General features: G+C 33.9%; 3 protein-coding genes and 1 non-coding gene across 4 annotated transcripts; 2 read left to right on the top strand and 2 right to left on the bottom strand.

Moving 5' to 3' along the window:
- On the bottom strand, positions 1 to 2,622 carry LOC126677067 (protein ECERIFERUM 26). Its single transcript, XM_050371512.2, has 2 exons — positions 2,134 to 2,622; positions 1 to 1,481 (listed from the first exon to the last, which is right to left on the bottom strand). Exons 1-2 carry the CDS (start codon positions 2,551 to 2,553, stop codon positions 573 to 575), a joined length of 1,329 nt encoding a protein of 442 aa, XP_050227469.1. The 5' UTR covers positions 2,554 to 2,622; the 3' UTR covers positions 1 to 572.
- TRNAG-UCC (transfer RNA glycine (anticodon UCC)) lies at positions 461 to 532 on the top strand. The gene has a single exon. It is a non-coding gene; the product is annotated as a tRNA-Gly (tRNA).
- A 5,467-nt stretch (positions 2,623 to 8,089) lies between the features above and the next one.
- Positions 8,090 to 10,150, top strand: LOC126665106 (V-type proton ATPase subunit c''1). The gene is made up of 4 exons (XM_050357812.2): positions 8,090 to 8,356; positions 8,432 to 8,509; positions 9,439 to 9,609; positions 9,728 to 10,150. The coding sequence occupies exons 1-4, from the start codon at positions 8,229 to 8,231 to the stop codon at positions 9,894 to 9,896; spliced, it is 546 nt and encodes a 181-aa protein (XP_050213769.1). The 5' UTR covers positions 8,090 to 8,228; the 3' UTR covers positions 9,897 to 10,150.
- A 2,567-nt stretch (positions 10,151 to 12,717) lies between these two features.
- LOC126665088 (uncharacterized) lies at positions 12,718 to 15,249 on the bottom strand. The gene is made up of 4 exons (XM_050357791.2): positions 14,912 to 15,249; positions 14,340 to 14,641; positions 14,020 to 14,230; positions 12,718 to 13,397 (listed from the first exon to the last, which is right to left on the bottom strand). Exons 1-4 carry the CDS (start codon positions 15,158 to 15,160, stop codon positions 12,897 to 12,899), a joined length of 1,263 nt encoding a protein of 420 aa, XP_050213748.1. The 5' UTR covers positions 15,161 to 15,249; the 3' UTR covers positions 12,718 to 12,896.
- Between the last annotated feature and the right edge of the window lie 488 nt (positions 15,250 to 15,737).

The raw sequence follows: 15,737 nt of genomic DNA, 5'->3' as shown, positions 1-15,737 counted from the left end.
TAATGATAATTTAATTATTACTAAAATTAGATAATGAATAATATTATTTGTTATATTTTATTTTATTTTTTCTTTTCCCATACCTATTACTATTATTTATTCATGGAAAAATGATCATTTATATCCTTAACGTTTGACTCGAGGATCAAGTAAACCTTCAACGTTCGGAAAGGTTCAAATATGCCCCTAACGTCTTAAAAATTGAACAATAAGGCCCTCCGATTTTGACAACCACGCCCCCTAAAGTCTCACTTATAAGTCAAAATCAGGGTCTGATTGTTCACTTTTTAAGACGTTAGGGGCATATTTGAATCTTTCCGAATGTTAGGGGCTCACTTGATCCTGTAGGCAAACTTTAAAGGCACAAATTACTAGACGTTCATGAGGTAAAACCAGCAAATACATCACAATTATAAACTTCCTTTTATGTAAACGACTTTGACATCCGAAACACAATTGAGCGTTTGTAGTCCAACGGTTAGGATAATTGCCTTCCAAGCAATAGACCCGGGTTCGACTCCCGGCAGACGCACATTTTTAGTTATTTTCGCCTCAATTTTTTTATTATTAATTCATTTCTTCAATCCCATCAATGTAATTGGAGAGAAACCTAAAAGAAGATCATCTTTGCAAAGCCTCACCATCTCATCCTCCGGCAATGTAACCATCACCACCCTCGCCATTTCACCCTCTCCCGGCGGCGCCGGAACCACCAAAACATAGCCTGCTCCACCGACTGGTTCCACATAATGAGAAACACGAATTGGTGCAAAACCTTCTTCAAACATAGAAAAATATGGATTGACACCTTCTAAATTCCCACATATGAGATCACCACCGTTCATCCAAGATGTTGATTGCCAGTCATTTGATTGTAGCCACTCGATCAAATCCAACATTCCTTCAATATCCATTTTTGCCATTTCCTCTACAATATCCACCGTAGGATTTGAAGACTTCGGTTGAATCTTATTATAAACCGTGCAATTACCAAAATACCCATAATCTAGACCCAACATTTTTCTCATATCTAAACATACACACATGTCTACTAGCCCATATTTTTTTCCTTTGGCTTTGCTTATACAGCCCCAAAAAAGGCCTGATAGAGCCTGAAATGGTGATGGGTTTGGACCGTTACGCGCACTCGTGGCTCGAGCCGCGGCTATACAGGCTCGAACCATGGGGTCTTTAAATAAAAGTGCAATGGTTGCGTATCCATGAGCTGTGTCCGTGACCAAATATGTTTTTTCAAGAGTTGATTTATAGTAGTTGATTAAGTGGGTGTAAGGCAGGTGGTAAGGATCTGTGTTGCCGGGTCTTCGAGGCGGCAAGGGGTGGAATAGCGGCGGACTGATCATTTTTCCGGTTAAGGTTATATCGGCCCAGGCCTTGATGAACATAGCAGCACAAGTTAGATCAGCTAGTAGGTGAAAGCAGCTCAACCCAATTGCCAAACCACCTTCTTCAAATTCCGTCAGCTGAAATTTTAAAATATTAAATGGAAATCTATAAATATTTTGTGAATATAAAATAAAAATAAAATACAATTCAGAATATCAGTTTATTTTTATGCTAAATCATTATATTCAAAAAAATTATCAGTATTTTTATAATAATAAAAATATTTTAGTAACAATATACGTTTTTTCATAAAATATTATCTATATTTGAATAAAATTATATGATATTTTCTTCATGATATGCTAATTTATTGTAAAAATAAATCTATAATTAAACTAATTTGTTTATCGATATATGAGCAAACAGTCAATTTTTTCTTTTATTTAGAATAATAATTGTTGCCAAATCCACTATAGTTTTTGGTACGTAAATTCATTTCCTCTTATAAATGTACGACCACAAATTTGTAACTGCCTCAATATATATTTATCAGATAATTATATATGACCTTTGTTGGACGAAAATTTCTAAATTCTTATATTTCTATTAACAAAAACATTTTTAAAACTCAAAAAACTCTATATGTATAAGTTATTTCGTTTCACGAGTTCTTTGAGTGTGCAACTCAAGAAAATTAACGCATTAGATAGTTAATGCAGTACCTAATGACGCACTATTATTACACATAAATCAATGTATATTTTTGTAGTAAAAGCTAAAATAGAGTACCTGAACATAGAAAGTGGACCAAAAATACGGATTTTGGAACATTTCTTCCCAGTGAATAAGCGTAAGCTCCTTTTCTTTATCTACATTCTCCAACCATTCCTCTACACTCCCTTTAGCTGTAGCTTCCACACCTCTCACTCCGGCATCATTACATTTTATCATCCAATGCCCATCTTGCCCTTTCACCAGCCTTCCGGTCAGTACTGGAAAAGTCGTAAGCATTTCCGACATCGATTCTCTCAACTTCTTGGTTGTTTCTCCTAGCTCCATTCCTTTCGGAGTTTGGAAATAGTACACAATTCTTAGATGGTTTCGCTCCATAAGGCGGTCTAAAACCGACAAGGGGACGAACTTTCCTGCTTCAACCGGCTTTGTGCTTACTACGGTGCGTTTACAAATGTGTGTTATTTGTTCCGCCATTGTTAGAGCTTCAGAGAGTGATGTGATTATGTGTATTATGGATTACGTGTTGTGATGTTTTTTTTTTTTTTAATATGTGCAATTTATAGGGAGATATCATGTCTTAAGTGACCCTTGTTTTTCGTAGAGAAAAAACAAACCTTCTTTATTTATGGCAATGTTTTTTTCATGATTTACAATTAGTTACGATACTGAGTTATACCTCTTTTTGTAATTCTGGTATTGCCATGTAAGCAAAAACGCTATGCTTTTGCTCTTTTTTTACCGTAGTGATCTCCATTATAACAAAAGGTATAACTCCAGAACATTTTTTCAACAAAATGAAATTCAATACCTTTTACGTAATAATGGTAAATTGAGTGACCTATGGAGTTTAATATCCAGACAATGGCATACTACACCCACTACAGATCTACTCGCACAAGGTTTCAAAGCAGTAGCTTATGATCCCTCATTGTTTGTTAAGCGCATTTAACTGGTTTACAGGTATATGTAGATGATGTTATCCTTACCAGTAACTCAACTAATGAAATGGATTCAATAAAGACATATCTGCATGATCATTTTAAGATTAAAGATTTTGGTCTCCTTAAGTTCTTATTGGTCTTCAAGTGGCTCGTTCTAAGCCATCAAATTCTATCGTTACAGCTAAAAAACTTAACAAGTCTGGAAATTCAATTCATGATGGACTTGCCTATAGGCAATTAGTGGGCAAACTTGTTCGTATGTGCAATACCAAGCCAGATATTGCTCCTTCTTTTTCAGCAATTGTCTTAATTAATGGACCGTCCACACTGATTTACATCTCAAAGCTGCACACAGAGTTCTCAGGCGCGCGCATCAAATCATAATTTATAAAGGGCATTTTGTTTTCTTCTGTTTCTTCAATTCAGCTTTTATTTCATAAGGGTATTTCCAAAGTAAAGATTCATGGTGATAACATGCTTTTGTTGTTGTATTAATTCATTTTATCTTTCCTCCGCATCGGCAATAGTTTGTTACTGGATGAGTGTATAAATCGTTGCTTGTAACAGTTCCTGAGATAACTGAGAAAGTTAGCAACATTTCTGATATAGATGTTGTGGCTTAATCTTACCCCGCTGCTTCGCTCATTCGGTTTTATACAAATTATCTGAGTCGGCTCTAATTGTTCCACACAAAACATCTGAATTTGTTCAGATATCACCTAACAGTTCGAATTCAACTAGTTCAAATTAACTTTTATCCCTAATCTATTTGTTTAAAATAATTAACTCAAATTAATTCGATATTTAAACTCTAAAACTTAAAACAATTCAAACCGCTCTCACAATTTTATTTTAGGATAGTACAATACAATTATACATCTCAAGGCAGACTACGAAGAAACCAAGAAAACAAATTCTAGGAACTTTACTTGATTACATATACAAGAAAATAACTTGGTATCGTCGCCAGTGTTTGATTCGTTTGTGTCATACATAAATAAAGTTGCCAGCCTTGTCTGCAATATGTTGTTTCTTGTCCAAATTGATTCACATGAGCAGCTAATGGTTGTAAGGGTTACGAAAATCAAAAACAAGTTAAGTGTTGAGATGGAGCAGAGAATATTTGCAGCTCCATCAAGACCAGACCATTTCCGACAAATTATCAGAATCGAACCAGGAAGAAAAACCAACGTCTTAGTGAAGACCATGTATGGATCAGAAGACAGAAGCTCAGGAAATGTTTTGATAATTATGGTTTATGTGGAGGGAGCTTATAGTGGTATTACTTTGCTGCCGGCCTACTTGGGTTGTTACTCGGAAGTCATTTGCGACAGAGAAAAAAATGGAAATTTGAATCTTAAAGGGATTAAAGCTACTGTGTTCAATGCCTGTAAACTCATGTTCACGCATCATCTCTTATCTGGGATGAATTGTTTAGGTGGCCCAGTTGAAGAGATCAAATAATTCTGTATTTTATATGGATCACAAATAAATAAAAAATCAACTAATACAACGCACACTATGTATTGAAACTCATATATATATATTTTCTGGTTTGGCTTAATTGCTTTATAAAACTTCAACTTTAGAGTCTTTAGCAAATTAACACAATTTTTTAATTACTGTAGTGTCGGACATTAATTTTGAAAAATTATAATTTGAATATTGTTGATGTAGACGCCGAAATAGTATATATTTCAGTGTTCACATCAACATTTAACGTTAAATTAGATATTGTTTCTAATTAAAAGAATAGTTCAAATTTTAAATTCGTATTAAAACAGTTGAATTGGTCGTTAAATTTATTGAACAAATTTAACTATGAAATCGGTGGTCTTGCAAGTTCAACCCCGTTTCAGTTTTTAAAATACTGATTCCGGCTAATACTGTTTGTGATTTTGATGAATTACGCCCAATTTTGATAATAGTCTCAAATTTGAATTAGTTGCATCGATATATTATTAGCATAATAGGATGGCCTTCCAAATGGCAACATCTTTACTATGTCATATAGCGATAAAAAGTTGAAAAATATAAAACAAATAGAAAAGAGCATGGAAGATGAAGACAGCAGAAGATGTGAAGGCCGGCCAATGGATACTCAAATAAATAGATGAAGGGCCGCTCCAAGTTTATGAAGAGAGCGATTCAGCTGAGCAATCGGAGAGGTTGAACCGGTCAGAATTCGGTCCAGTCTTCACACCAACTCCTCTGTTCTTCTTACCTGCCAATGATCCTCTGTTACAAATGGCTTCCAGTTTCCTTAGATAAGAATGAAACTGGAAGCTTTGTGACAGACGATTAAAAAGCGGATATGGAGATAGAGGTGTTTTCGGTTGAAGCTAGACTGAGTTTGGCTGCATCAATTTCTCTTCTTTCTCACTCTTCTGCCTATGTGTAAGGGTATCAAAATGGATCATATACAATTAATACAAAAAAATAACATGCTTTATTTGAAGTTAAACGTGTTCGTATCATAGTAATAGGTCAATTTCAATATGTTTATCGGTTTATGACCGTGTTTATTATTACAAGTTAATACGGAAATTTGTTGTATGTATTTACTTTTCTCGTGTCGTGTTAATCCTATTCAATCCGTTTAATATCTATTTCCAAGCGTATAAAACTGCTACTTGATTTAAATAAGTATAGTTATGACGTTTTCATGAATCAACTAGTTCTATAAAACAAAATTAAATTTTTTAAATGTATTTGTACTAAACTATTAACTTCGGACATTTAGAGTATAATACTGTATTTGTCGGCTCTTTTCGTATGATTGTGTATTTTGTTTTCCTTGTTAATTCAGGTGGTATGTTTTAATTTTTTTGACAGAACTAAGTTGAGCTGTATGGCGGGAGACGATCCACTCTCGAAACATATTTAAATCGGTCCAAGACCACAGGCTGTAATAGGTTTTTGATCAAGTTGTATTTGGAGCAGAAATGCTTAGCAAAACTATGCCCACCACATGATTTATTCTCGGCAATCTATATTGCTCTCAAATTGTCAATTTCTTGACCAAATTTCTTATATGACAATGACATTGACAATGCCGGCAATAGATATTCTAAGAGCAACAATGCAACAAGAAAATGACAACTGCATATAATGTAATTAAGGATAATTATCAAAATAAAACTCTCATTTTAGTTGGTGATTATTTCTGATAATTTTGTAAAAGTTGAGTGAATAATGGACGATATCATTGTGAATTTGTGATTAAATCAACTTTTTTGTTATAAATTAATTTATATATTGGATTAGAAAAAAGTTCATTTGTATCCTATTTTGAATTTTTATATTTTACCTCTACTCTGAACAAGGATACAATGACAATGTAGTTAATTTAAGGATAAAATTATTAAAACCAATTAAATAAAAAGGTTCCATCACATGTTTTCTGTTTTAAAAAGATACAAAAATGTCCTTTAACTTTAAAAATATTCAAATAAATTCTAATAATTAATTAATTTTTAAATTTATAAATAAATTTAAAAAAATTCTCTGATAGCCACCGAGGAGCTGCCTTCTCATAGGAGAAGGAGCAGCGGCCGCTCCTTCTCCGATAAAAAGGAGTTGTTGCTCCTTCTCCAGATTTGGAGAACGAGCGAGCTTTTGGAGAAGGACGCTCCTTTTCCATTTGGAGAAGGAAGCTCCTTCTTCGGCAGCTCCGGTGATTGACATTCGTATGAAAATTAATTTTAAAAATTAATAAAATATTAAAATAAAATAGTGCTTATCAATTTGGGACCGAGAGAATATTTTATTATCACAAAATTAAATTTTTGGTGTCATATTGAATGACAAAAAGAACAACTCAATATATATTATATCATTTATTAAATAAATAATATTTATAATTAAATATAATATAATAAATTTATTTTTATGCCAATTTAATAAGTATAATAGTGTGTGACTTTTTTTGTTAACATTGTTGATTTCCAATAATACACTTTAAATCAATAATATTAATTTATTGATTAGTTAATATCTACAGATCTATATAAAATAGCGATAAAATCTTATGGTACCTACAAAATAAAAATATGGATGTTTTACTATATTTTTTTTTGTATCAAAGAGTCAACGTCATGAACTTGTGATTCTGGATTATTTAATCCAGTTTTTATTTGTTTGAGCAGTTAATTTCAAATTTTTTCATTTTTGGGTCAGATAATTATATAATTTATATTTTTATTTTAAAAAATAAGTTTAAGATAATTTTATCGAACAAAGGAACACTTTCCCCCCTGAAGTTGGTACAAAGTATCAAAAACGTTTAAATTAACAAAACGAGATTACTTTTACCCTGAACTTGGCAAATTTGGTACAAAACCCCCCTCACCACTCTCACCTAAGAGAGTGAGATACACTCTCCGATTTTGATAGTGATTTCGTTTTACCATAGTGGTTTTTGATAGAAAAAAGCTTAAAATGGTCCTAACTTTTTTTAAACATTTTAAATTAATACTTAATAATTAGAAACAAAAACAATTTCAACTTTTTAATAATAAACTTAAAATAACAAATTAACCCTCCAATTCTAAATTTTTTACAAAACAATATTTTTCAGCAGCTCCTCTGTTCTTGCTCGTCTGAGACGAGCAAGCACCTTGCTCGTCTCAGACGAGCACCGACCTGTTCGTCTGAGACGAGCAGTAGCAGGTCTCTGGCGAGAAGGAGCCCCTCCTCGCCGAAAATTGTAAAAAAAATTGATTTTTTTTGGAAAAAAGTTCATAAAGGCCCCTGATTTAATTAAGATTTAATTAAGATTAATGAGTATTTAAGTATGATTAATGAGTATTTAATTAGGATTAATGAGTATTTAAGAAACTCACCCTACAATTAAGGTGCCACATCAGTATAGGGGGTTTTTTGACTCGATTTTGCCAAATTCAGGGTAACAGTGATCCGATTTTTCTGTTTTGGACGTTTTGATACTTTGTGCCAAGTTGAGGGGGTAAAGTGATCCTTTGTTCTAATTGTATCGCAACAATTAGAGAACCTTTTATACGGTGCCGTTTAGTCCTTACCATCGCACACGTTTAGCATTCCCACGTGTATCTGCACCTTCCCTTTTCCCAATCACATAATAGGGAAACCACGAGATCGGAGAGAAACAAAATCTTCTTCGTCAACCCGACCCATCGGATTACTTCCGCATCGAATAGGGTAACCCGGAACCTCTGCAAAGAATCAACAATGTCAGGCGCCTTAATTGTTGGACATTCAAGCTCTTGGGCACGCGCGTTGGTTCATATCTCTCCCTACACATTCTCCGCCATCGGAATCGCCATCTCTATCGGCGTCTCAGTCCTCGGCGCCGCCTGGTACCTTTTTGATGTCTTTCAATTAGCAATTGATTTGATTTTGATCTAATTTTAAATTGTCTGGGTTTTTGGCAGGGGGATTTATATAACTGGAAGTAGTTTGATTGGTGCTGCGATTAAAGCTCCTCGCATTACTTCTAAAAATCTCATCAGGTAACTTTGATTTTAACCTAGCTTTGTTCAATACTGCTATGCCTGTTACGATTGCAATATGAAGCATAGGCTATTTCTTTTTTGCTTATTATATTAGAGATGTGGATAACTTGGGTCTCTGGGAGTGTACGCAATGAGCTGAGTAGATAGCACGGACATGGACACGGGGAAATGGGACACTTGGACACGGCGAAATTGTGTTATTTTAAGGTTTTCTATGTAAAAAATGAAGCTTTTGTCCGAAAAGTCAAGTGTCCAACCCGTTTCAGAAACTGGACACGTTGATTGAATGGAGTGTCTGTGCTATCTAGGTTGAGGGTGTTCAATGTGATTGTAATTTTTGATGATATGAAGAGATCAATAAGCCAAATTATGTGTTCTAAGCTTTGGAAAAGCATGAATTTTAGCAATATTATTTGTGGCTTTTGGCACGGTTGTTTGTTATCTTCTCTACCTGCTGTTGTTCTTTAGTTCGGAAGAATTGAATTCTAGGGAGCATAATCTTTATAAATATTGTAATAGGGTAAATAGAATTGATTTTGGATTCATTAGAGCTTTTAGTTGATTAGATTAAGGAATTTCTTATGATGGAAAGGTTTCATTTTGAAGGGGATATATCACAATGAGAATGAAATTATATGTTGCTTCTTGTAAACGGATCGTTTGAGGTGTATGTTTCAGTGGTTTTTTTGTACCTGCCTAGCTTCTTAACCTGCAGTAGTGTGTATTTAGAAGCTAGATCATTTCCTCATCCTGATCAATTCAAGTTTGTGTTTTGAAAATTTTATTTTCTTGCACATGTTTGGTAAATTAGAACTTCAGAAGTGCGAGCTGATTGTGATGCTGAAGTTTTAATCCTTTTTCAGCTTTGTATAAATTTATGATACAAGTGGTGGAATTAGTAATATTTTAGTCCTTGCTTTACACAGCGTGATCTTTTGTGAGGCTGTTGCAATATACGGTGTTATTGTTGCAATTATTCTACAAACCAAATTGGAGAGTGTTCCCAATTCTCAACTATATGACCCAGAGTCTCTTAGAGCTGGATATGCAATTTTTGCATCTGGGATCATTGTGGGCTTTGCAAATCTTGTCTGCGGGTTAGTATTGTCACCCGTTTACATTTCTCTAATAAAGAATTTTGTTATAAATTATCTAAGTTACTTGATGAATATTTTCTTGTACATGCAGCATGTTATGACTTGTATTTTGTAACAGGTTGTGTGTAGGAGTAATTGGTAGCAGCTGTGCACTATCTGATGCTCAAAACTCCTCACTTTTTGTGAAAATTCTTGTGATAGAGATCTTTGGTAGTGCGCTTGGCTTGTTTGGAGTGATTGTGGGAATTATTATGTCAGCTCAAGCAACATGGCCTGCTAAAGTGTAATTGTTGTTCTAACAGGAACATGAAAAATCAATTACGACGGAGTGCAATATATTTATATTTATACCAAACTGTGTATTTTATTCTTTTTATTTCTTGGTAGCCTTGTAAAAACTTATGTCGAAATGAGAATGCTGCCTTTTTCTAGATTGTAATACTCTGATTTGTGTAGCTGAGAAATAAGATCTCCGGGAAAGAACAGCGTCGGTTTGATTTGAAGAATTGGTATTTAATGTTCCTCTGTTTGCTTGGTTGCAGTCTTGGTAATTAATTTTGGCCTTGTAGAGTTAGAATCAAGGTGGTGTTTAGTGTACTAGTAATAAAAGGCATTTTGTTTTCAGCATGTAAATGACAATATTTGTTCAATTTTAATCTGAAGTCTTTTAGTTTAAATTTAAAATTTTCATTTTTCAAAAACTCATAGTTAGAAACTTTCATTAGACTATAGAGGTGTAAACGAGTTGGGCTACTCGGGAGTTACTCGAGATCGACTCGAAAAATTCGAGCCGAGTTCGAGCTCGAGCTTCATTTCGAGCCGAGTTCGAGTATCAAATAAGGGGGCTCGTTAGGCTCGCGAGCCTAAACGGGTCTAAACGAGTCTCATACACATAAAATATTAAAAATTATATTTTAATTATATTGACTTTTATATCTTTAAATTTAAGTTTATATCCTCTTAATTGATTAGATATTATTTTTTATAGTAAAAAAATTAAAATACATCAAATATTATAAATTAAAATTATTAATTTTGTGTTAATTGAATTTGAGTCGAGCTCGAGCTCAAGTAGTTCGGTTATTGGTCGATCTCGAGCTTCAAAATTTAGGCCTATTCGAGCTCAAGTTTGAGCTTGTATAACACACTCGAGCTCGAGCTCGAGCTTAGCCTTACTCGGGCTCAGCTCGGCCCGTTTACAATTATATTTATTGAACTTGAGTCGAGCTCGAGCTCAAGTAGTTTGGTTATTGGTCGATCTCGAACTGGAGATTCAAAATTTAGGCCTATTCGAGCTCAAGCTCGAGCTTGTATAACACGCTCGAGTAAGGGTCGGCTCGGCCCGTTTACACTCCTACATTAGAGTAATCATCTATCTATACTCGCATTCCATTTTTTGTTGAAAAAATAGAGGGCTTTTTACTCATATAACCAACATTCAGATTTGGTTTACTTTTATACTGACCCATGTTTGACATTTTAAAACTACCATATAAGGAAGAATTTATTACTTTTATGCTATTCATATAAATAGAACCCTAATAGCTCAAACCCTCATAATTACAATTTATTTCTCTCTCCTTTCTCTCTCAACTCATCTTTCACACAATTCTCATATCTGCGCATTGTTCCGCCTCCGCCTCCGCCGTTCCATCTCTGTCGTTCCGCCTTCGTCTCCCCGCCATCTTTCTTTATCTTTTTGATTTTAGATCTGAAATTTTTTGTTCTTTTTTTTATTTTCAGATCTGTATTTTGTTTATTTTTTACTGTTTTTTCACCATTAAACATGTATAAAGAGTATCTTTAAAGAATCTAATACTCATTTCATGTTATGTATAATAATTTTGTGATTTTGCAGAATAAAATTCTATTATTTCTGCATTTTTCTTGTGTTTTGTTGTATTTCTGCGTTTTTTTATTCTGCAGAACGATTTGTTGATGATGATTGATTGCTGAATTATTGTAATATTACAGTGTTGTTGATTTTATGTTGACTTTATGTTGATATTATGTTAATATCAACTGATTTATTTTTTGATTTTAACATTGACAAATAAAATAATATTTTCTATGACATAAACTAAAAAATTAAATTAAATTAAATTGAGACTAGATCATGTGGTAGGATCGGGGAAGAAGACAAATAGTGATGTTGAATTATTGTAATGTTATAGTTTTGATATTGTGTTGATTTTCAGTTGATATTTTGTTGATTTTAGCATTTGTGAAGAAAACAATAATGATGTTAAATTATTGTAATGTTACAATGTTAATTTAAATAAGTTAGTTTATTACATATGTTGATTTTGTGTTGATTTTGTGTTGATATTAAAACTGACAACAGTAAAAAAAGTCAAAATCCAAATAAAAATCAAAAAAATTAAAAAAAATTAAAATTAAAATATGTGATAAATATTAAGTGCAGGAATATAATTGTGAAAATAATTAAAAATGATAAAAGAAAATGTTGAAAAATGGGAGTTAATATAAAAAGTAAAGTTTTTTCAAAAGTAGTATGAAAGAAAAAAAGTTGGTATGGAATATAAAGATTTAAAAGAGATAGTAAAAAAGTAAATGTTGAAAAAAAAAACATTATTTCATATAAAAAGTCCAAAAATAATTCATGTTTCATGTTTTTCCTTTGCATATGGAAGCAACTCAAGAATCTTTCCTGGCATTACAGAAAATGTTCTATAGTCTTGTAGTCCTATGATGAACACTTTTAATTTGTCTAACATTAGGCCTTTGCGTCACAAAAAGTATCATACCGAAGAAAACTGATTGGGGAACTTATTTTCAGCAAAAAATAAAAGTCCATGACCCAATTTGAAAAACGTCGATTTTAAATACGAGTAAAAGGTTTATCGCATTCGCACTAACGGAACATGGAGTACACAAAAGGTTTATCGCATTCGCACTAATGGAGCATGTAATACACGCATTTCATTTCTATAATAGAGGGATCTAATGTCTACAAAATTAAAAATATACGGATTCAATCTAAATAAGAAATGTGATAGTATAGAAATTCAAATATGCATTTTGCCTAAATTTTAAATATATTGAAATAATTTGTTTCATTAATTGTCATAAATGTATAATAATTAATTTACATGAAAATATATTTTATATATTGATAAAATTTTATAATTTTAATATTACAAACATATTCTTATATTCTTATTATCTATACATTTTCCAATGTTTCTTAAATTTTAAAACACCATTTTCTGGTATCCGTTTTAGTTTCCGTGCAATATAGGTCTCGACTATTGATAAAGTGGCAATCAATCAACTAAGCCAGGAACACCAGCAAAGAAAGGCATATGTTTCTGTTGAAGCTCTTCACAGTCGTCTCGAGTTGATGTTATAGGATCAAACAGTTCACGGTCAGAAAGATACAAGCCTTGTTTGATTCGGCCCATCCGTCGGGAATGTAAGACTTGCTTCGAAGTGACTGGTAGCCGAAAACGCTGGTATTCGTCAAGGGCCGACGACAAATTTTCCACTCCCCACCTCTCAAGAGATTTACCTAAAACTGCAGCATCTACAATTGACATGTTTGTACTTCTCAGGCCATGAGGAGTTGTAGGATGCGCAGCATCTCCTATTAGTACCACGTTGTCCCAGACGATCTGTTGTATAGGATCGGAATCATATATGGCATTCAGAAAAGGCTCCTCTGTATCTCTCATCATTTTCACAAACTCAGGGGGACAAACCTTCTCTGCTTCTCTATACATATTCTTTATCATCTCACTGCTTGCTTTCAAGGTGACTGAATTTCCCTGTATTTCAAGAAACAATCATTAGCTCTAGCAGAAAAGACAGATGCAGAGACAGTTTTCTCGAGAATTCGGCCTAATAATTAGGATAATACTCCGCTAATGTCTGTTAGTGCCCAACATGCAATATGGATAAAAGAAACAACTCTACAATGCCTATAAATAGTCCAGAAATAAGAGACAGAAGGTTAATGTTCATATCACTTTTACTACTCATTCGCTATAGCTTACGTCAATTAAGCATCAGAGAGGTTCTCCAAGCAAAAGCCGGGATCCCTCTAATTTTAATTATTTTGCAGGTTATATACATTTCAAAATCATCGGGACTGTATCAAGATGCATTTTCAAAAATATAACCAAAAAGCAAAACTAGAGAAATTTTCGTGAAACAGTAAATATAAGTCCACAAGTAAAATGTAAGGCTAATCATCTCTTAAAGAACAAATGGAGCATCATGTAAATATGTAGCAATGAAGTACTTCCACAAATAAACGATGCAAGTAGTCAAGTAAACATCAATTCAATAATTACATAGTAATTATGCAACTATTTTTCTACAAGTCAAAAATTGAACCTTTTCTGCTATTTAGAAATTTTAACAAAAACAAAGGGAGTAAGCAATCACCTTCAGTTGAGGCTCAGGTTGGTGAACATACCAAATCCAATTGAGCTTCTTCTTTGGAAGTTCATAAAGAACAGTATGAATTCCATTACCAAGATGAAAGTATAAGCAGTTCCCAAGATCAGGATACGCCTTTCTAATGCCTAGAATAATTTCTGAACTCTCTTTTCCCGAAAAATCCAGAACCCCTCTCCAAGCACAATATCCAGAATACCTACAATAGAATACAAACGTATACGGCGTCATATGCGATGCTAGAATCCCATGATCAACACATAAACACTTAAAAAAAAGAGTAGGTTCATTTTTAAATTGTTACAAACCTCAATTTGAAGTCAGGAAGAAACGTCCGGCGAATTGAAGAGAGACACCCATCCGCTGCGACTAGCAACTCCCCATTTATCTCTTTGATCTCATCATTTAGAAGACATTTGGCCTTAACTTCAACAGAGTTCTTGTCTTCAGAAATGCAGAAGGAAAGGCAAAGATGACCCCACAAAAATATTTCAGCTGGTAAATCATTGTACAGAAGGGCATGAAGATGAGCCCAATGTGCAGCTCTAAAGTTGAAGTTCTCATCTCTGGTCAGTATTCTAGTACCTTTATCTCCATCTGTTACAATATTCTGTCGAAAAACAATAAAAACAAAAACAAATTACAGCATGAAAATTTATAATTATGAACTAAATCAAAATCTGCAGTATAAGCAACTGGGTATCAAGTATTTATGTAAACCTAGTGATTTCAAAAATAAAGTTGTATGCTTTTCCATTAAAAAACAATGAAAGCACCAGTGGTAGTATTCTGTTAAGTCGTGGGTTCAATTCCTTCCACTCCCCAATTATATATAAAGAAGAGAAGCAATGAAAACATAAAAAATGAGAATGATTGAGACCTGATCGATTGGGAGAGGGAAGGTGAGTTGTTGAAGAAGGTGAGGGTTTTGAAGCCAAGATTGGATGATTTGTTGAGAGAGAGGGTCAATTCCAATACCAGCACCAGTTGGGCTGCCATTAGGAGGTGAGCTTGATTTCTCGAGAAGAAGAACATCCCAGCCTGCTAAAATGAGAGCATGTGCGCATGATAATCCTGCTATGCTTCCTCCTACTATTATTGCCTTTCCTTTCTTCTTCTTCTCACTCATTTTTATTTCATTTCTCTTTTCAGTACCGCATATTTGTGGTATTGTATTGTCAGAGCTACTTGATAATGTGTCTTTTTTTTTTTTATGGAATGTTAATGTTTTTTTTAAGTTAATTAGGGCTAATAATCACCGACGGTCCTCGACTTTTACCCTAACCTTCCGTAAACCCCCCAACCTTTCAAAAGCTTCCCTAAACCCCCCAACCTTTGTGGCGGCGCCATTCACGGCCCTTATAGACGAAACTACCCTTTTGGTTTTGGCGGCTGTCCTTTTTTTTTGGAAAAAAACAAATAGTGGCGCCACATGTTAATTGACACGTCATTTAATGTCAAAATAAAATTGAAACACCCAAAATACCCCCTAAAAAATTAAACCAAATCAAATTTACTTAATCAAACCCAACCCACGGTCAATCCGCCCGCCAACCCGAACCACTCACCGCACCCGCCGCCGACCACCACCCGCCGCCCGCCGCCGACCCATCGGAATCTGCTCTTGGAGAGCAGATCTGAATCTGTTCTCCAAGAACAGATCTGAAATCTGTTCTTGGAGAACAGATGCATCATTATCTGTTCTT

Source organism: Mercurialis annua, linkage group LG1-X (assembly GCF_937616625.2).
Source record: "Mercurialis annua linkage group LG1-X, ddMerAnnu1.2, whole genome shotgun sequence".
In the NCBI taxonomy this organism is placed as follows: domain Eukaryota; kingdom Viridiplantae; phylum Streptophyta; class Magnoliopsida; order Malpighiales; family Euphorbiaceae; genus Mercurialis; species Mercurialis annua.
The sequence above is the reverse complement of the archived record's forward strand: the minus strand, read 5'-3'. Positions and strand labels throughout refer to the sequence as shown.

Excerpts from the sequence above, each read along its gene's own strand:
- LOC126665106 (XM_050357812.2), top strand. The coding sequence starts at position 8,229 with ATGTCAGGCGCCTTAATTGTTGGACATTCAAGCTCTTGGGCACGCGCG. Across the intron at positions 8,357-8,431 it reads TCAGTCCTCGGCGCCGCCTG|GGGGATTTATATAACTGGAA; the intron begins GTACCTTTTTGA and ends GGTTTTTGGCAG. Across the intron at positions 9,610-9,727 it reads TTTGCAAATCTTGTCTGCGG|GTTGTGTGTAGGAGTAATTG; the intron begins GTTAGTATTGTC and ends ATTTTGTAACAG.
- LOC126665088 (XM_050357791.2), bottom strand. The coding sequence starts at position 15,160 with ATGAGTGAGAAGAAGAAGAAAGGAAAGGCAATAATAGTAGGAGGAAGC. Across the intron at positions 14,642-14,911 it reads TCCCTCTCCCAATCGATCAG|AATATTGTAACAGATGGAGA; the intron begins GTCTCAATCATT and ends GTTTTTCGACAG. Across the intron at positions 14,231-14,339 it reads CTTCCTGACTTCAAATTGAG|GTATTCTGGATATTGTGCTT; the intron begins GTTTGTAACAAT and ends ATTCTATTGTAG.
- LOC126677067 (XM_050371512.2), bottom strand. The coding sequence starts at position 2,553 with ATGGCGGAACAAATAACACACATTTGTAAACGCACCGTAGTAAGCACA. Across the intron at positions 1,482-2,133 it reads GGTCCACTTTCTATGTTCAG|CTGACGGAATTTGAAGAAGG; the intron begins GTACTCTATTTT and ends TTAAAATTTCAG.